This window comes from Apodemus sylvaticus, chromosome 11, assembly GCF_947179515.1.
Source record: "Apodemus sylvaticus chromosome 11, mApoSyl1.1, whole genome shotgun sequence".
NCBI classification, from domain to species: domain Eukaryota; kingdom Metazoa; phylum Chordata; class Mammalia; order Rodentia; family Muridae; genus Apodemus; species Apodemus sylvaticus.
Genome location: NC_067482.1, coordinates 82158684 through 82180126, shown reverse-complemented (window position 1 = coordinate 82180126; position 21443 = coordinate 82158684). Strand labels below are relative to the sequence as shown.

The 21443-nt window shown below is 48.9% G+C and overlaps 1 protein-coding gene across 1 annotated transcript in view; it reads right to left on the bottom strand.

Moving 5' to 3' along the window:
* Adcy1 (adenylate cyclase 1) overlaps positions 1–21443 on the bottom strand; it is a 113845-nt gene that overhangs the window by 20879 nt on the left and 71523 nt on the right. The window contains exons 6-14 of the mRNA XM_052199201.1: positions 20434–20592; positions 19531–19672; positions 18487–18642; positions 13053–13247; positions 12842–12939; positions 11580–11664; positions 8542–8631; positions 7925–8178; positions 7330–7456 (exon numbers count right to left, since the gene is read on the bottom strand). Of these exons, the coding sequence (XP_052055161.1) occupies positions 7330–7456; positions 7925–8178; positions 8542–8631; positions 11580–11664; positions 12842–12939; positions 13053–13247; positions 18487–18642; positions 19531–19672; positions 20434–20592 (1306 nt within the window). The remainder of the gene's footprint in view (positions 1–7329; positions 7457–7924; positions 8179–8541; positions 8632–11579; positions 11665–12841; positions 12940–13052; positions 13248–18486; positions 18643–19530; positions 19673–20433; positions 20593–21443) is intronic.

Below are 21443 nucleotides of genomic sequence, written 5' to 3'. Positions count from 1 at the left end.
GTTAGATTTCTTGCCATGATACCAAAAAGCAGCGATTCTAAGGAATAATGTGACGAGAGAGGTCGCAAGCTAAGAGGTGTGGTGACAAGCAGAGAGCACTGTGTGAAAGTCCAAGCCTGGTGCAGGAGAGCAAAGTGATTAAAAAACAAAAACAAAAACAAACCAAGATCAGTGAATTAGCATACTCCGAAAGAAAGGGGAAGATTGTGGTGCGTAGAAACACAAGAAAGACACCCTTGGCACCCAGGCTCCAGGTCTAACGGGGGAGAAGGGAGACACTGGCCACCATTGCCCAGACAGGCTGGATCCCACTCTGCAAACAGCAGAACATGGCTGCTGACAATTCTGAAGGGGACTTGGGGCCCATGACCTCTGCTGGAAAGAAAGCAACATCAGAGAGTTGGGCGCGCTTCTGCCCTGAGGGCAGCTCTCTGGCAGCAAGTTTCCCATGGGGTGAGTCTGTCACTTGCATTGGGTGTCTCACAGGCCAGGGGCCCCTGACTTCCGGCCTCAGTCTTCTCATCCCCCATTCCTGTCAACATGACATTGTAAACACCCTCCACACCATGGAAAATGTATTACTAATTATATTTAACATGCTACATTCTAATTACCTCAAAGGAAAGCTTTTAAAGGGTAGGATTAAGAGGGAAGATATATTTTAAAAAAATAACAGCTTGGTTGTATTAATGGCACAATATTTATCCTCCCTCAAATAATTATTGTCACGATCAATAATTCTTCAATAAAAACAACGTAATTGAATATCCTTTGCTTAAAAATAAAATATTCTTTAACTTTTAACAATCCGTGACTTCTGGAGTGGATGCCTTAAGGGATAGGGGATGGTAAAACACAGAACAAGAAACAGACGGCCAATGCTGGAGTTGGAAAGATTCCAGCATGGAGGAGAGTGGAGGATGGGCTAATGCAGTGTTGGCAAAGGTTTAACCAAAACAAATGGCAAGTGAATGATCTATACCAAAACCTATGATCCCACAGCCCAAGGGACAAGTTCAATCAGAGGTGACAGCAGCAGACCATGAAAGGAGGTGGGGAAATCATCAGGTTAAAGGTTTAAGTGTGGGTAGGAGACAGAGAAGGGAGGGTTATTAGTTGTTTTGTTTTATTTTTGAGACAGGGCCTCTATATTATAGACCCGGTTGTCCTGGAGCTCACTATGTAGACCAGGATGGCCTTGAACTCACAGAGATCTACCTTCCACTGCCTCCCAAGAGCTGGGATTAAAAGTATGCACCACTACACCCAGCCTGACACACAAGTGTAAGGTATGTTTCCAAAGAGAAGTCAAAACTTCCTTTATGGTTAATGATTAATATACTTGTACACATACATGAAACTTCTAAAGACAAAAAACTGGATTTAAAAAATTGTACTAGAATTAAAACTACTCCTGGCTTAGTACACTGGATTAAAAGTTTTGTCCCAGGTTCTGTTTGTGCCAGCTTGTGGACTTAGGGACTGCTGGGGTCTTTGCCCTCCCTACATTAACACGTGTCAATAACTCCATAATAATAATACCATGCTTGGGCCAAAATCTCACTGACAAATGTTCATCCTACTTGAAGCAGTTATTTTTATAAAGCAATCAGGATTTGGCTTATGCCATTTTTAACAAGATGAAAATCCACTGAAATTCTCTTAAGATTTTCTAGTCAGGAAACTCGAATTTTTAAGGAACAGCTTACTGGGTGACACATTATTCTTGTCAGCAAGGTCACAGGAGACACACACTGAACTGTCCCTGAAATGTGCTCTCAGCACTTCTTCAGAGAGCGTCCCCTCCCTACCTGCAGGCATTGCATTTTAGAATTTATTGACCAGGCACATCTACCAACCACGATGTAGCATTTCCAAGGAGGTCAGAGCTGGTGTGCTTGTAATTTTAGATAAAGAACAAAACAAAACAACTAATATCCCAACCTGGCACCTCCCTGGGATGCTGGCATGCGTAAGGGGTGACATCACCCCTCACCCTGACAAAATGTTCTCAATCAGAGAACACCAGCCACCCCCAACGCAGTGCCTGAACAGCGTGTTCCTCATGGTGGTCAGCTTACACAGCTGCCCCATCCTTCATCCCCCACCGTGATTCTTCTGAGGGTCACGAGGTACCTGCCAAGAGTCTGACCAGCACTTCACTCTTCAATAGCAGGACGACATATTACTCGATTGTCATACAGTCACTAGAAAGGCACTTTCTAATGTCCTCTTCCTCTGAGTCACTAGTATGTTTCTTTGAAGACACCTCTAGCTCTGGAAGCCATCTCTTCTAGAGGAAACCCAGGGAGGGAAATGAACTATCAATGTACACTATTTGGTTACTTTTAGGCCAACTTGATACAAACTAAAGTCATCTGAGAGGAGGGACCCTCAATTAGAAAATGCCTTCACAAAATCCAGCTATAAGGCATTTTCTTATTTGGGGATTGATGGGAGAGGACCCAGCACATTTTAGGTGGTGCCGTCCCTAGACTGGTAGTCCTCTAAGAAAGCCTACCTGAGCAAGCCAGGGAGAGCAAGCCAGTACACAGCACATACACACCACACACACACACACACACACACACACACACCACAGCCTGGTTTCTGGCTCGCCATATGGAATCAGTCTCCTAGGAGCCTGGAGATATCCGCAAGTGGGCAAATCAGAGGGAGTGGTGTATTCACAACGAGGCACAGGGACCTGCCTAGACCTTCAGCTAAGTCCTTTCCAGTATAGGGTCAGAGCAGGCCTCATGCAAATGGTTATAAGAACAGCCCTAACCTTCCTTTTTTGAAAACTGTCACTTAAGCCAGGGCACACTGTAAAACACATATCTTCTGTACACAGAAAGGCCACAGCAAGAGAACAAAGATCAGACAGGGTCTCCAAGTCTCCATGGTGTCAGGATCTCTTAGATCAGGGAGGCTCAGAGCAGGCAGGCAGAGCTGTGAGCTGTCTAGATAACTCCCCCTTTGATGTCATACCAGAGGGGCCTGGAAGCAATGTGAGCCCTCTCACCCCCAACACACTCCAATATTCTCCTTCCCCTCTCTGAAAGTTCTGGGGTAGCTATTAATATTCTCCATTGATTTCCAGGCACCAATGGACAGTAGAAGTGCCTCCCTTAAAGACAAGGGAGATGAGAGGTCACGCAGGCTGGAGTTACAAAGGACTGAGGAAGCACCTGTGTGCTCTGACCTGGTGTCTGGAGGACCATGATGGTGGGAGCCATGGTTGACCTCCATAAATACATAGCAGGACAGGAATGAAGCTTGGTTAGCCAATGGTGCTGGCACACTGGGCATGTTACCTACTGCAGTACAATCCAGCCTGACTATCTAAACCAGGTTCACAGAACTTAATCAGCAGCAGCCAAGCTGGTTTTCTTTCTAGCTATCTTGTCAAGACTTTGTGGGGTGGGATAGGGTTCTAGACAGTACCGTAGGCTCAGAATCAAATTCTGGTGAACATTCATTTCTGTTCTTGAGCTGTTTCCATGAAAAGTCTGACTTAATCAAGATTTACAAAAACCACTTAACAGCTGCCAGAAACATGATATTTAGGAGTACACAGAACACACAGGGACAGTGCAGTGAGTCTCAAGAAACTTAACAAGATTCAAGCCACAAAAGTAGATTCTTTGACCACAATATTAAATTTTGAAGTCACTAACTACAAGATGGCTGCAGAATCTTCCAGAGTAAAGAACACACTCCTCGTTGCATGAGGAAATGAGGAGGAAAATCAGAGACGACTTTGGAATGAATGAACATGAAGCTAAGCTTCGTGCCAGCCTGCCTGGCTACGCACCCACGGCAACTGGGGGCACATTTCCAACAGAGAGCAGAGCACCTGTCCTAGAAAGGACAAGCCTCTCTCAAGTCACCTTTAAAAGGAGGTAAAATCACAATAAATTCAGCTGTGAGCCATCACAAGAAATTAAATAATACAATCGGGCTCCATAGATACTAAAGGTAAATAGCAAAGGATGCCATGGCCACTGCCAGTCAACCAAGAGCAGTCATCCGGGAAGGAATGAACTCTCAAAGCCACCGTGGTTCACTCCCAGGAGTCCCCTGTCTGCAGGGGGGGGGGGCAGGGCTTGGGCCTGGTGAGATAGCTCAGTGGGTAGAGATGCTTGCTGCATACGCCCGACACGACACAGGAACCAATGGAAAGATGGAAGGAGAGAATCAACTCCACAAAGCTGTCCTCCGACATCCATATTGTGCTGTGACATGCTCAGCACCCCCACATATGCATCACGTACAGCATGGTAGGAAGAGTGATAACATTTTAAGAGGTGGGGCCCACTGTGAGACAATCAGAAATCATCTGGTCCCATGTGGCCACACACAGCTCTGGCACAAGCCTGTGCCAACCAGAAACTAGGAGCCACCGCATTTCAGAATCCCAGGAAAAGGACCTTAAGTGACATGATACAAAGTTCCTGCTACTTCCACGCTTATGCCAGATGGGAATTCAGTCTGTACCGAGGGACCAATTCACAGGCCGCAGTCCTCAGAGTTAATGATGCCAGAAAGGTGGGAATTCACCTCAGATTAAGTATTTACTGGTAAACAAACAAGCTAAGTGCATCAGCACAAATAAACATAAGTATTGGAGTTGTTTGTTACAAGACTTTTATCTACTGAATTCAGTGAAAACAATGTTGGTTGCTGGGCAGAGCACATCTTTAACTCCAGCACTTGAGAGGCAGAGAGAGGTGAGTTTCTGAGTTCAAGGTCAGCCTCGTCTACAGAGTGACTTCCAGGACAGCCAGGGATACACAGAAAAATCCTGGCTTGATAAAGAAAATAATGTTGGGATAAAATTATGCCACAAGCCAGAGAATGTCACGAAGGGCGGAGCGAAGCCTGTTTATCTATGCACGGTTGTATGGCCAACGTGGGATCCAAAAATAATTAACCCAGCTCATGTTTGTCTGGAAAATGAGGCAATAGTCTGAGGTGATCTCGTGTCGCTATGACCTGACTAAACACCCAGAGGGCAAACAGACAAAGTCCTGAAAGGCCCATGTTTTGCTGGGGTTACCGGAAAGCAAGGTGACGTTTCTTGTTGAATATCTATGGGGAAAAAATGTGTCAGTGTGTTCCGTTTAGCAACCCTTCCACCATGACATGCTTGCATGAAGACTACACGTGAGGGAATGCATTTGTGCCCTGCGCCTCCTGAAAGGCCCCTGTGCGATGAATGGCGGGAGGGGTGTGGGGGGGGGCTGGATGGGAAGTCATGTTGAGTCAATAGCACTTGATAACAAATATTGGAATTTAATAATCAAAGCCAAGAGAAGGCCATGTCAATCCATATGAGGAAAATTTCTACAAAAGGGATGACCACTGCACTGCCCTCCCCAACTCAAGAAGAAATTCATAGCCAGGTCTTAATTCCACTTGTTTAGACTGTACAACCAAGTGGATACCCTAGCAAACAGCCTTATAGATCCCCACCTCACCGTGCCAAGAGTCCTGGCCTTCCTGCCTCATCCTGTGCACATTATTCTCTAGTAGATACAAGGTCGCTATGAGACCTGAAACCCAATGGCAATGGCGGGGTCAGTGGAGCAGAGCAGCCAGCCAGCTGGGTTACAGTGGATGGACAGTCAAGCAGAACAAAGACCACGATCGATGCCACCACTGCCATAGACACCCATCACCTGGCGTGACTCGGGCAAAATGCAACTAGCCAGGTCTCCTTTCCAGGAACTGGCGAATGCCGTCACTGGGGCATCCCCAACCTGGATACAACGAACCAATAGGCTCCTTGGTTCCTGAATCTGGGTGAGGTGCGTCAGCATAAGTGCATCAAGAACGGGCCACCCAACAGGATTCCGGACCTGTAGCCCGGGGACAGGGCCACCTGCACGACCAAGTCAGGATGTCTCCTCATGGCAGGTCTGGGGATAGGTTGCCAAGAAGAGGAACTGGACTCATATTGAACAAACTCAGGTTGGGCTTCTCACTCCATTATACCACTGGCCAGAGAATTTGGCCAGCAACCAGCACTACAAGAAGCTGTTGGAATCTGTGACAATGACGATTTGATGCCACACCCAGCCCTTGTCATGCCTGCTGCTGCTGACCAGTCTCTGTCCTTCCGCTGTATAGCCTACTCCTCAACTCAGCCCCAGGAAAAGGGACACATCAACAGGCTGTCCCATCCCACCAAGTGCATCAGAGCTGGTCACAGCCAGTCACCCGGCTTCCTTCGAGACCTATATACATAAGGATTGTAGTCACTGGCTCCTCCCAACTGTTCTCTGGCCTTACCTATCTGGCGTCTGAGTCCTAGGTCTGAGCTGAGACACTTCAGCTTGGACCCTTGGCTGCAGTGGAAATCCTGAGTTGAAGATGTTCCTGCTTGGCCTCACACTGCTCACAGAGCCCGACTGCAGCTACAGCCTTGCCTCGGTTGCTTACCCCAGCCTGGCCACTGTCTGATGCCGGCAGGTCCCTCTCTGGACCCTGTTTTCTCATGTCTTTCTGAATATTTTCTCATTTCTCATCCCGTCCTGGGCAGTGCTGCTCTGGTAACAGAGGACACTCCACCGCTCCAAGGCAAAGGGCTGTTCTGAACACATCGAAATCAGAAGACTAGCCGATGTTGATGCTGAGGCTGAGGCTGAGGCTCAGGCTCAGGCTCACCGCTGGCCTCCCTCCTTTTCAGGTAAGGAAGTCTCCTGGGACGACCTCTGAAGTTCAGCCGATGAGAGCTGAGTCTGGGCAAGCTGTTCAAATGCTTAGCTACCTCAATTCTCCACGCCTGAGGGAAAATGCTGGCAAATGCACCCTGGCCCCAGGGAGCCCCACCCCACCATGAGCATGAGTAAACCTCACTGTGCTCCAAAGTGGCTTTGTGAACACAGGCTCAAATAAGCTCTTCTGGGCTTGCATTTCCCTCACACTTGTACGGAAAACTAAGTACAAGCTATGTGACGCTGCCTGCCTGATGCTCAGCTTGTGGGGGCCAGAGACCAGCTCACACTGCTAATCTCTGTTGCCTCCACCATCGCGGCCTTCCCACCTCTCCTGTCAGAAAGACCCAAAAAATGACTAGATGTTGGGTGAGCAGAACAAGGTTCAACATGTTCAATTTTCCAAGGACGTCCATGGAGTCCTGGCCACTCCATCTTCAGTCCCCAGCCGTGCATTCTGCAGCCTCTGGCCAGCCCTCCCACGGGGCGCCAGACCTAGAACTCAAGCCTCCCAGAAAGACTGCTTCGGCGTGCCATGGAGCCAGTGAGCTTCTGCTAACTTCCCCACAGGCACTGCATGCGCCAGGAGACAGAGGGCTCAACTCACCTGTGCTGCCCAGAGGTAGTCCAGCCGTAGTCTGACGTCCACTTGCCTGGCGTGCAGGGCCAGCGTGCATGAGAACAGCAGGATAGCCATGATAGGCTCATAGCTGCGCCCAGAGAGGGCACCGCCCCTGCAGAGGTGGAGGAGAAACCCCATCAGTGTCAGCTTCCAGGCAAGACACGGCCATCAAACCCTAGGTCTGGCCAGAGAGCCATCTCAGGGAAGGCAGGCCTCTAAACAGCTTGTGGGCCTGACTCCAGACCTGACTCTCCTCTCAGCCAGAGGGAGAGGCTTTGCTAGAGTATGGACTAAAGGAAAATGGAAAAGCTGACAACCTGAAAAAAAAATTTTTGATATATTTGGTTCACATTGGCTTGCTAATTAGTGCACATGTCCGTGTGTGTGTGTGTGTGTGTGTGTGTGTGTCTATATTCATGTGTCTATGTGAAAGAGATAGAGAAGGGAGAAAGCACTGTGACTACAGTGTTAGTAATTGAGAAAATGATTAAGAATCACTAATTAATACAAATTATTATCAGAGGAGAATGATAATTAACACCACCCTGTCTAGAGTTTTTCCAAGGGGTGCCGCACTCACCCAGCCTTGGTGTATCCACTGAGCTCCAGGACCAGGATGTAGGAAGCAGTCAGCCCAGACAGCAGGATCATCTTTGGCAAGGAGGACACCCGCAGGAATATGGCTAGAGGAAGGGTGCCCACCAGGCAGCAGAGCAGGGCATGGTGTGCAGACTCACAGGGCAGGGCGGGCAGCACAGTGCGCCGGCCACCAGCTGCGAGGACCATGAGGGAGCTGTTGGATGGAGAGCTCCAGGCCCAGGGTAGGCAGCCCACCTGGGGAACATGGGCATGAAGGTTGAGGAAGGCCCAGGCAGTCCCCAGGAATAGCCAAGTGTCCCAGGCTCACTGAGCCCCCGGTATTCTGCATCCACCACTCTCCTGCCTCTGACACCACCAGCCAGGCCTCAAACTGCCTTTGCTGCTGCAGCCTGCAAAGACCCCAACTGTCTGTAGGAAGGGCTGGGGGTGCACAAGGTGAACCAGGTAGTTCTCGCCCCTGCCTGGTCTCTGAGGCAGACAACTCATCATCCTGAGTCACAGCTCCTCCTTCCACCCAGCTCTGTCTCCTAACTCCCAGATCAGCCTCTTCAGCCCGTTGCTGCCGCCCTGTGCAAGCCAGACGCCAGTGCTACTCACCACACACCCTTGAGCTATGGAGTAGATTAAGACCACTATGAACACACACAAAGCGGTGCGGATCTGGATCGTCAGGCACCCTGGAAAACACTGAACAAAAAAAAACAAAAAAAACACCTCACTTTAGGGCTAGGGGTGCAGCTCAGTGGTAGAGTAGTTGTTGTCTAGCATGTATAAGGCTTGAGACTGCAACCCCAGTAACACACACTGGGGCTGGGGGAACAAGGAGGAAGGAAGGGGGAAAGAAGGGAGGTAGGGAGAGAACTTTAACAACTGTCCTGTGACTGTGAAGTATTTCTGTGTTCTCAGCAAGACAGCCTAATGAAGCAGGATGTGAAGAGCCCCTTGCCGGCTCCTAGAGCAGTGGTTCTCAACCTGTGGGTCGCGACCCCTTTGGGGATCAAAAGACCCTTTCACAGGGGTTGCCTAAGACCATCAAAATATACAGATATTTACATCATCATCCATAATGGTAGCAAAATTACAACTATGAAATAGTAAAGAAAATAACTTTATGTTTGGGGTTCACCACAGTATTAAAAGGTCTCAGCACAAGAAGGGTTGAGAACCGCTGGACTAGAGGTTTACTACATCTTCATCTTCTATGGAAAGGGCTCGTATGTGTTTGTCTATGTCCCACGTGAAGAACTTGACAGAAACCAAAGCAAAACAAAAACTCAACACACACACACACAAACACAACTAAAGTGTTTGAGTTTATAGGACTCAACCCATCTCCCCTCCCAGGCACTGAGACTTGGTAGGGCAGCTAGTAGAAGCACGAGGTATTTTGACTACTGTATTCTCTGACCTCAGGAATTCCACACACCTCTCTCCCCGCCCCTTTCTCTCTCTCCCGCTCACTTTCCCTCTCCCTCTTCACCTCTCCCTGCCTTCACGTTCTGGAAGTTTATCATCACAGACAGGTTTAATATGATTCTTAAGTTGCTAGAAACGATATTTTTAATATAGTTACTTCACACACAGTCTAAAATATTTAACGGATGCTTTCATAGATGACCCAGGAAGCTCTTTATGCTCACCATCTATAAATGGAGAGTATACGTTACAGTATACACCCAAAGCACCGGGTGAGGGCTAACACCCATGCAGGCAGCTAGTGGATCTTTTGAATGGCATGGAGGGCAGAGTCCTCTGTTCCAGATGCATGGCAGGAGTCTGGTAGACATAAGGCTGGGATGGCTGCTACATGTTGGCCACCTCAAGGGACAAATACTAAGGGGCAGAGAGGCAGCGCAAACTGACCTACTCCTCCGGCTTGAAGCAGTTCTGAGTTCCCACTCTAATCCCTCACTGCCCTGTGAATTCACAGTATTGATTCTGTGAATGTGCTTGATGATATGAGTAAGAGGACAGATGTCTTCAGGAACTGCAGCCAATACATCTGGCACTATGGCCACTGTAGAGGAAAGCAGATCTATACTGTCAATGCCACGGGTTCCTGACAGATATGTCCTGACAGTTGTCCCTCATCCCACCTGTGTGACTGGCCATGCTAGATTCTCTCCTGGTTGGCTTAACTTCCTGCCGGCCGACCTGTCTGCATCTTCCTGCATCTGTCCAACCATCCGTTCCCACAGCCTCTGCTACAGCCTTCCCAGCCCTGAGATGAAGCAGAGAACTCAACACACAGCCTAGCGGACACCAGTCAGTGCATGCTGGTTTAGTTCATTAGCCCTGATCCATCCTCCTGGGAGCTGAGTCCTGACGCCTCTGTCCCTGCAGAGCACGGGTTCCTCTCTGCTTTCTAGGTGCCAGCCAGCATGAACTCAGACACCAGAGAAATCCAACCCCTGAAGCTTTGGGAGCTGCTATAAAAACACATATCTAGGAAATATTCCGTGCTGCTTTTGGTGAAGCTGGGAGTGGCAGAGGCCAGCGGACTTTCCTGTTGACATCCAGGAGGTATCTTGGCATGAGTCCCCATCTAGGAGGGAAGCCATGTTTTCAATAAAGGGCATGGTTTCAGACAAGCTATCATAGTTTGATCTCACAGGATATGCATTTTACAGAGCCAGGTGGTGTTCAGGCTTGAATATTAGTTTTATGGGCAAGATGACACAAGGTGACTGGTGTGACTCTGATCAGGAATCGGGGTCACCTGATGAGATGTTGGGTGGCACTCCAGGGTTTCTGCATTCTTCAGCTGTATTCCAGGCTACTGTTCCCCCACACACACCCATCTTCACAGTTTTTGCCTGTGTTCTGCTGTTTGAGCCCATCAGGTACACACACACACCGGCTCCCATCAACTCAGACAAAATAATAGGCCTTAAAAACTACCATGTCTTTGTCATTCTCTCATTGAAATTCTGTGACAAAGGCAAGATTATCTGAAGTTGTGAATTTCAAACTAAATGTCACTCAACCTATAGAAGCGAACAAGCTGTAAATGTGGTCTTAATATAGAGCATCTTTTAAATTTAAAAGGGGGAAGGGCAGAGATGTACCTGGTAATGAGGCAAGCTAGGCTGAACCCTCTCACGAGGGTTGCAGTTATACCAAAGTAAGATGAGAGCTGACCTCACCAGGAGGGGTGTGCTGGAGACGGGACTGGCTGACCCTCTAAGAAAAGGATGCAGGTTCAAGAGACATAGAACTCCAGGGGAAACTGAATAGGTAAGACTGTGAGGACCAGTCTGCTCCCAAACCCAAACTGCTCTTGAGCATCAGGGTCAGAACAGCACAGACAGCCTACCTGGAACACGCCCACCTTAGAACAGGGGAAGCAAACGACCCTGGCCTCTCCAAACAAGGAGCAAAGTCAATACCTCGAGACCCTTCTCATCAATGTCTACCGCCCACAAACTGTGCCAAGAAGGCTGCTCCCAAAACGGCACAGCGCCCAGTACGCTGAACTTAACCAGCGCCTGCCACGTGGGCAGATGCCTTGTACCTACCACTGAGAACGAAGGATGGAACCACTTTGCCATGCGATTGCACAGGGAACACTCGGGTACTTGATCTCAGACACAGGCTCACATACCTGGACACATGTAGAAGACACACAAACATACCTGGACCCGCGTGATGTGCAGGTACAGGGTACAGGCCACCAAGAAGCAGATGGAAAATACCAGCAGCAGCAGGACAGCCACACTCCTGGAGACAGAGAGCACACAGGTCACTGCGAAGTGGGGGCCAGGTAGGACGGATCAGATAGGTACCTCAGAACCAGGTCTCTCCTACTAGCTCCTGCGCTAGAACCTCAGGAGGAAGCATTGCCAATATCCATTTGCCACAGGTGCCTGGCTCTTTCCTCCTGAAGTCACCTGAGGCTCCTGAGTGAAGTACTTAAGACCAAAGTTTAGCTTTGGCTGCAGGTGAGACCTTCCCTTCTAACTGAGGAAGTGCCCAACTTCACAGAGCTGTACTATGGATACCTGTCTGGGAAAGATTTTTCTAGAAAAAGCCTAACCTGTAGACAAAACCATCTAGCAGACTGTCAAGTTTACAGTTGTCTGTGCAGCCCTAAATCGCTATATTTTCTTCCTTTGAAGAGCCATTTTTTTTCCTCATGTTGATGCTTTTAAAAGTGATGCAGACTCAGAAAGAAGAAAGGTCCTGTGTTTTCCTCAGAAGTCCCTCTGAGGACAATGGTGCATGGCATGTGATGGAGAAGCCAAAAAACAAAAAACAAAAACTAAAAACCAAAAGCAAAACACCAAGACTTAGAGTTCAGCAAATTCAAAACTAAATACAGTGATCATGTTATATGCCAACAGGCTTGTCAAGTTGCTAGCTGGAGTGCACGAAGAAGAGGGCAGGTGGCCAGTTCTCTCCTCAAATGCTAAGCACAACAGGAGGCCACTGGGAAATGGATCTTGAGCATATAAGGATACCCAAGTCCAACCCCAGAGTTTGGTTTCAACATGAAATGGGTTTGAACCCTAGGTCCTCAGACAGTGGCATCATTTGGGTAGGTTACCAAACCTCTAGGATGTGGAGGCTCATGGGAGGGAGGGAGCCACAGAGGACGAGGCTCCAGTCACACACACCCCACTTCTAGATCCATTTAGATGTGGGCAAACAGCCTCAGGCTCCTACCACCAAAGCTAAAGAGTTTCTCCTGATGCCTAGCTTACCCCTGCCCCACTGCCCTCCAACGTGATGAACTGGAGCTAGCCTCCCATTGTGAGTCCAAATCAATTCTTCATACCTCCAATTGTTTCTTGTCAGCCAATCAGTCACAAGAACAAGATAAACAACTGGTGCCCCTAGAGACCTGAAATTCATGGTCACCTTCCCACAGCATTGATTAGCACGGGACAGCACTTACTGTGGGATCACCAGAAGGTAGATGAGCCCAAATAAGGCGGCAAGGATGAGGGCAAGGACAACAGCGCTGGTGAAGTACTCGTCCTGAAGCTGGTGGTACTGTGAAGGACCATTGAGGGAGTGGGGAGAGAGAAAGAGAGCCAAAAGTTAGTCAGCCAGTCAGAAGACCCACAGAGCCTCGGGGACAAGCACAAAGTCCCCACATCACTTACTTTCTGTTCTCGCTCAACATGCTTGTACTTCAGGGTAAAGAAGTTCAGGTCGGCCATCTCCAGCTCTGTCTGGCGGGCTTCAAGAAGACGGCTGATGTACCTGTTGACACGCGTACCCGGAGTGGTGTAGACCACATTGGTAGAGAAAGACGAACGGTTTCTGAGCTTCTCCGAGGCTGTCCTCAACGCCCTCCGCTGCGGCCACCGTGGAAATAGAGAAAAGAGCATCAAAGGTTTCTTCAGTTTTTGAACAAAAGCACTCATGGGCACCTCCAGCCAGTCATCCTTTTCCACTACTCAGAACTCTGAGACAAGGTCATAGCCCTGCCCCCTGCTGGCCAGAGATGGCACAGAGGGTGTCCTACCACCCAGTATTCAGGCCCCCGGGTCTGTATTGCGAATTACAGAATGACTGTTTGATATTAGTGTGGAGAGGGCTGTGGAATACAGGAACAAATACAGCCAGGCCAGGCAGCCACCCCCACCTACTAATCACATAAGCAGCAGGGGATATTGGGACAAGCTGGCATGTGCAAGAAGTTTGTTGCAAGGGTGGGTGGTCTCTGCCATTGACGGAGGAATGGTAAGAGGTGACAGGTAGCCATGGCTGAAGGGACCAGAATGTGAGCCCCTCTTCCGATCACATGACAGGTACAAGAAGTTCCCAGCTTGTGGAAAGGAAAACAGAGTCTGATCTGAAGATGCCTGTGTGGTCTCGCCCTCAGGGACTCATAGCAGGAACTCTGATGCTTCAACACCTCAGCAGAAGACAGACAACTGAGATGCTACAGTCCACCTGCAGAAAGGATGCAGTGAACGAACTTCCCCTCCATGTCCCAACCAACCAGGAAAACACAGACAACGCATGCACTCAAACACAAGGCTATGAGGGTGGAAAGCGAGAGCAGGCTTTCAGAACAGACAACAGAACGCAGAACGTGTGACGAGGGGTCCTGCGGGGCATCTTCTGCCATCTCAGGCCAGGAGCCAGGGAGCCCATGACTGGAAATGTCAGTGGGTGCAGGCCATGAGAAAAGCCTTTGTCTCTTGGCTAAATGATCAAGAATAGGAAACCAGAAAAGCACAAATAACCACACGACTGCAGCCAAAGACCAGGCGAAAGTCTATTCACCAAGAATCCACAACTTCCCAATTACACCAAGCTTGGCCTACTTCCTGAACCTGAATAACAAAATGGTACCCCACTGCATCGCCTTAGGTCCAAGGACACTAAGGTACCCAGATACAGGAGGCAAAAACCCTTTGGCAAAGCACCTTGATCCACACTCAGAAGTATTTCCTAAAATACAGCATCCAGTTCTTGCTCAAAGACAATAATAACCTTAAGTAACAAGGATGGCTTCCTAGTCTAGTATTCATAGCTCAAAGCATCAGAGTGAATGGCAAAATCCTATATATCCTAAGAGTTAGACAGAGAAAGAATGACCTTGCTTAATACTATCGTCTAGCTTAATTATTAAATGGGAGAGAAACACGAGATAGCACCATTTAAAGTACATATTATCAATGACCAAGAAAATCCAAGATACTCAAAAGTCACCGCAGTCGATTTCAATTAATGAGGCAAGCCATTATCTTCAGTAAATAAATTCATAGATGATAATCATCTGTTGCCATTTTTAATCCAGAAGCTCAGGAGACAGCCAGATAAGATTCAATCAGACTGGTAACAAGGAAAAAACACCTAGAATCCAGCACTTGGCACTACTCCAAGCTTGCTAAGTCTCCCACTGCAGAGGCAGAAGTCAGGCTTTACACACCCCACGGAGAGAGCAAGACCCTCGGGAGAGCCCGAGTTGGCAGCAGCACTGGAAGACAAAGCACATGCTTTCTTAGCCCAGCGGTCTCGCCACAACCGCTGGCTATCCCCATACTGTTCACTAAGACGTCCATGAACAGAGATGTGCCCAGCATCCGTGAGCATGCTGATACCTAGAGAGGAAGTCCTGTTTGCCGCTAAGCTGCTTGGGAAGTCAGGCCTGTGCCTATGCCCGAAGGCCATTCAGCCAGGAAGAAAAGGCTTGGCTCTGTATGGGTCTCCAAATGCCCAAAGTGTGTCCAAGGCAGAAAAGGCTCGGCTCAGCTTACCACCGGCTTTGCACACAAGCTGGTTTCCAGAAGGAAACAGGAGATGAGACGCAAGCCAGAAGAAGACTTGACTTCTATATCATGCACTCAAGAAGTATCTCTTATGTTGCTTTAAATCAATAAGCTTAGATTCAAAGCTATACAAAGCATGTGTGTGTGTGTGTGTGTGTGTGTGTGTGTGTGTGTATGTGTGTGTGAGAGAGAGAGAGGCAGAGACAGAGACAGAGACAGAGACAAAGACAAAGACAGAGAGAGAGGCACATTCCTGTTTCTGGTGTTTGTTCATAGCAGTAAAACCTTAACTAAGACATTCACCAACCAAAGAGCCATGATGGGCTTCAGTTAATAAAAGCAGAAATACCCCAGATATTGGTGCCACATAAGGCATCTCCTTAGGTTAGAAAAGGACTTTTCTACGCAAAGTCTGAAACTCAAATTGAGGGACAGTCAATGACACGAGGACACCTGTATGAAACACAGAGGCAAGAGAAGGAGACGCAGCCAGCTGAACTGCTTCTACCACACAGTAAAGTTCCTTGAAGCATCTCCAGCCCCCACACTTAGGGCACAGAACAGGTCACAGTACCAGGCCTTTATCTGGGGGACGGTGGTGGGAGACAAATATTTTTCATTTGCTTTTCTGATGCATTTCTTTTTATTTGGAGGTGTTATCCATAACGAATACCTTCGTGGGCAAGAAAGTATCCAAAGGCCAAACAAGACCATTGTAAATGTGTTTGGGGGCCTGGGCTATGCTCACAGGATTCACCCCAGAGGTACTAACAGCAGCAGCTGCAAGGGCTGGAACAGAGACCACAAGCATGGTGGAAGAGATACTGCCTGGGGGACTCAGTCCAGGGCTAGAGCTTGGGAAAGGGAATTGTTACATTTATTAAGTTATTAAAATCATCTATAAAATTATTTATCAAATTATCAAAAGGACATCATTTCAATGACACTTTGTAGAATTCAATGGGACAGGCTTCATTCAAGAGGGGCAGGGGTCATGCAAACAGGGTCTTGGATTCAACTCAAGAGTGTGGCCCAGCAGCTGGGGATGGACAGACAAGGAGAAAGGAGGGTCTGTGGACAGAACACTACTCGGGGTAGACATCGGAAGTCAGCAGCATTCTGGATAAGTGACCAGGATTCCTGCTAAGATTGCTCTGGGTGAGCACACGTCTCCAGGGTAGGGTGACCCTGGGGTGAGGACCCTGGCAGACACTGAAGCTGATGAGAGATTTAGGAGGGACGATGCTTGCTAAGGCAACAGACACCAGATCTCCTGACACTGACACCGTCATGTGTGTGTGTGTGTGTGTGTGTATGGGGGATAGTGTATCTGTGTATGTCTGTGTGAATGTCTGCTGTCTACATGACTAAGGCTAAACTTCCTACTATCTGTGGCAGATGCCACACCTTTAACAATGCAACCTCCAGCTGCCTGGCACACATAAAGACTAATTCTCCCTGACACGATCCACCATGAATGGAGTCCTTAGAATATTATCAAATAAAGTTCTAGAGGAACTCCCATACACAGATCCTTGTGGCAAGGAACCACCATAAGCAAGAGACAACAGAACCTTGCTTTGTCCTGAACAACACCTCTAACCTTACCAGTAAGTTTCTTTAAGTGGTATAAAATCAGTGATGTTGAGAAAGCAGTGGTGGGAAAAGAAGCAGGGTTGAGCCAACAGACAGCAGGTAAAGCCAGTGTAGCCTCAGAGGGCTGGACAGAGAGGGATATGGGGAGCAGGGCAACTTCAGGCTTAAGTATGAGTGGATTCAACGACTGTGGTCAAGAGCATCCACAAGGGGGCACTAGAGCCCCAAAGTGCACTCCATGCTCTTTGTTACACCTCCATTTCCAGTAGGAAATGAAGCAAGGCCTTCCTTCCCTAGAAGGGAAATCCCGGTCACTGGCCATGTGTGGTTGAAATGAAGCCCTAGACACCACCACCACATGCCCAGAAGAGCTGAAGACACACACATGACTGCCTGATCCATCAAAGCCCTGGTGTGGGAGAAGGCCCGCCACAGTGGAACCTTGCTGCCGGCTTTGCTGGGCATCTGTGGGATTACAGATGACGACGGCAGACAAGCTAAAGGTAAAGCAAAGGAAGCTGCCCGGAGAAAACTGACGCTTCTGGGCAAGAAACTATTTTTGAAAAACTCTCCGTGAGAGGGCTGAGGAGAAGGCTCAGTGGCTAAAGCACCTGCCTCGAGAAGCAGGAATGCAGCTCCCAAAACCCGAGTCAAAGGCCAGGCGGGTGGGCATGGCAGCCAGGCAGAGACAGCGGATTCTTTGAGTCAGTCGATTAGCTAGACTGGAAGTCTAGGTGAGCTCTGGGTTCCATTGGAAGACCCTGCCTCAAAGAATAATGTGGAGAAGAGTTGAGGAAGATACCCAACATCAACCTTCAGCCTCCATGTGCACATGTCCACAGGGGCACTTCCCCAACACGTATGCATGCATGCATAGATGCGTGCGCACACAGACATGCATACACACACACACACACACACACACACACATACACACACGCACACATGCACACCACATAGACATTAAAAATAAAATAAAAGTCTTGGGCCAGTGAGATGCCTCAGCAGGGAAAGACATCTGCCACCAGGTTTGATGACTGAGTTTGGGCCCCAGAACCCATAGAGTAGAAGGAGAAAACCAACTCCTGCAAGCTGTCCTCTGACTTCCGCATGCGTCCCATGGAACGCAGGCAAGTGTGTGCATACCCACCCACAAATATTATAAAGTTAAAAGTAATCTCAGGGAGTGGACACAACTGGAGTCATGGGACTTGTCAGGCATAGTTATGAATCCCTGGGTTCAATCCCCTGCATGAAATAAAACCAGATGTGATGGTGCACATCTGTACTCCCCATGCTTGGGAGGTAGAGTAGGAGAATCAGAAATTCAAGGTCTATCCTCAGCTACACAGTGAGCTTCCAGGCCAGACTGTGGTTTCTGACATGGGAATACAACTTCATAAGGGAATTATTCATAAAAAAAAATGTACCTGGAACGTTTAAGAATTTTGAAATGTCCAATAGAAATGTTGGATGGTAAAGTTGAAAACCCTTTCCAGAAAATAGAAGGGAAAAGTGAGTGTGGGTTGGGGGGAGAATCTGGAGTCAGCTCAAGAACTTCAATATCCACATAATAGGCTCTCCAGGAAAAATAAAAGAAGAAAGCAGGGAATGTGAGCTTAGACCTAGATAAATACAAAATGTAAAGCAACATAAAGATGGCCGTAGCCTCGGCGCGGGGCGCGCTCTGGCCGAGCCGCACCTCAGCCTTCCCTACCTTGTCATCATCCTCGCAGGTCATCACGTTGGAGAAGGGGATCTCAGCCTTGAACATTTTCCGGCAGTGCATGAGCTGTACCAGCAGGTAGCACACAGTCTTAAACTTCATCCTCTTGGCTGGTTTGATATCCGAGAGAATCAAGCCTGGAAATATCTATCCAAACACAAGCGTAGGGAAAAATATTGTCAACGAGGCAGATCTCGACCCTCAGGCTGGAAACTTTGGCCTTAGTAGTGACAGGAACTCCAGGGTACTAAAATTAGGTTGCTTGGTACTAGGCACCCCAGAATCTACAACATCCCAGCAATGAAGCCTTCAAGCCAGAGAAATAACCACTGGGTCTCGAGTAAATGTCATCTCAAAGTTTCCTTGTCCCAGCATGCTTTGTTCTACACACAAGAGGATCCACAGGCCAGAAGACTAGATGGTAGGGGCCAGCCTCTGCCTAAAGGACTGCCATGGGTCCTCATCTGTACCATGGGAAACAGTCTGCTCACCCTGTGGCTTCCTCAAGACCAAACGAGCCAATATGGAAAGGAGAACACACCTTCACCTGAGCCAGACCCTTACCAAACCATCCACCTCACTGAGCCAGCGCCTTCAGCTAACCAAGCACTGTCACCTGCACAGGCACAGTCACCTGGACCGCTTCCCTCACCTGAGCCCACCCCTCATGTGTCAGTATTCCCATCTCAGTCCAAGCCATCCAATCCGCCCGAACTGTCACTTGAGCCCTGAAACATCTGTCACCCTCAATCCTAACCACTCCATCTTTCTGCTGGGAGGACCTGAAACACCCAGCATAGGATGATCAGAGCTCCCTGTTGCACAGCATAAAGACTCATACCACAGCCTCTTACAGGAAGCTCATGGCCAGTACGTGAAGGAGTGAAGGGCCCAACGTGGCCCAGTCGTCCCCAGATTTCTGACTCCAGACTCTATGAGCTCGTCTCCATTATTACAGTAGGCCGCCTACTCTCCACAAGGCAACCCCTGCACACAGCACCTCTGTGCCCCACGCAGAGGGGACTGGTCACCCACCTTCCTTCGATGGGACGGCACAATAAAGAAGGTCTCAATGTTGTGAGTTCTCAGAAAGGTGTTCCTCTCATGGCCGTGACCCGGCTCCACCTCGTAGTCCCCATTCAGGCATGCTAGGGTGGTCTTTGTGATGTGGACCTTCCTGCAAGGGAAGAATGCAAAGCCGGGTGAGAACTGATAAGTGCGACTGCACAGGTCCCGGGTAACCTGGGAAGAAAGGGCAGGAAGGCCCAGACAAGCCGAGTGATGGGGTACACACCCGAGAGGGCGGGGTGGGGTCGCTGGAGGCTATAAAGGGTAAAGGATCAGAAAGAGAACAAAAGTAAAGAAACAATCAAACATTGGAACAGAAAAAATGAGAACAAAATGATTAGAATTTAAGGGGGGGATGCGTTTTCACAGCCAGCCCAATGAGAAGCTGAAGGTAATGGTTGCTGGTGGACAGAGGGCCGAGGGCAGAGGGCAGAGGGCAGAGGACAGTAGAAAATATGGCAACCTCAACCCACATCAGCTTCTCTGACTCACACACAGCATTTCAAGCCACCTCTTCCCTGAATTCCCTATAGGAAGTGTTCATGCCCATGTTCAAATTCTGCAGCTGACCGAGAGATGGAGCCAGTAGGCAGGACATGACTGAGGCACCAAAGAAAGCTCGCAGCCAGAGTTCCCTTGTATAGGTTTGGGAAAATAAACCACAGAAGTAATAATAGTACAAGTATCAGGACAAAGTCCCCATGCACACCTGGTCTTATCCACACTGGTTTTCTGCAGATGTGCACTGGACCTCAGCTGGGTCCCCTGGAGGGTCAAAGCAGAACCAACCCAAGTACCCTCAGGATCCAGGCCTGAAATGAAGACTCTTGCAAAGGCACTCAGCCATCTTGCACCCAGAATCCAACTTACCCTGGTAAACCAGCAGCCTCCATGACATTGGCCAGGGTCACGTCATTGGACCATACGTCATACTGCCACTTGCGTAGGCCCAGGACACCACAGAGGACCCTGCCGGTGTGTAGGCCCACACGCATGTTCAGGTCTACTTCAGTAGCCTCAGCCACGGATCTGTAACACAGGTATAGGGCATGGGCTGAAGGCTGCTTGGCAGCTCCCTCCACGGGGTGCTGTGGGCTGCACCCCGAGGCCAAGGGCATAGGGGAACGGGCTGTATGGAGCTGTAGTGGGACAGATACGTGGCGGTCTGGTTAGAGGAGCTAAAAGTCAGACACTATTCAGCAAGCTCTTTAAGCTCCCAACATAGCCTTCTTGTCTTCCTCATCAGGAAAGTCCCCAAAGCGAACTGAGTCGAGGATCTCAATGTAGGTCTTCTCTCTGAGGAAACGGTTCTGGGGAAGTGGACGAGGCAGAGGGAATTAAGGGCTGGGGAACCCCAACTAATCTGACCATCTGAGGATCCACCTCTATTGGCAACTGAGACTCAGAGCCCTGGCAGGTAAGCCTGGCTCTGCCGACCTTAGCTCTGACAATCTCTGGAGTTTCTTCAGAGCTATCTCAGTGCACCTCAAGTCAGGACATGCAAACTTCTTCCTGCCAGCTTTTATTATTATTATTATTATTATTATTATTATTATTATCCCACTATAGAGAACACAAAGTACTGTTCCAGGAAGAACCCTGGGAAGTGCAGCCAAGTCCTTGTCGCCGAGGGTGTGTGATCATATGGCAAACAGTACGGCCTACAGTGGGCCTCAGCCTGCTCCACCCTCTGCCCTTCATTATCACCTAGGAGGGCTCTGACGGCCACATTTTCAGCAATAGCATGTAGGTATTGACCCTGCCCTCCCTCTGGCTCACCTACACCCTGACTCCAGTTTACAAACTGCCCACCCTCTTCTCAGCAGGAACACCTACCTGCACAGCATATCTCCCCGGGGCCCCACCAGGTGCTCACTTGA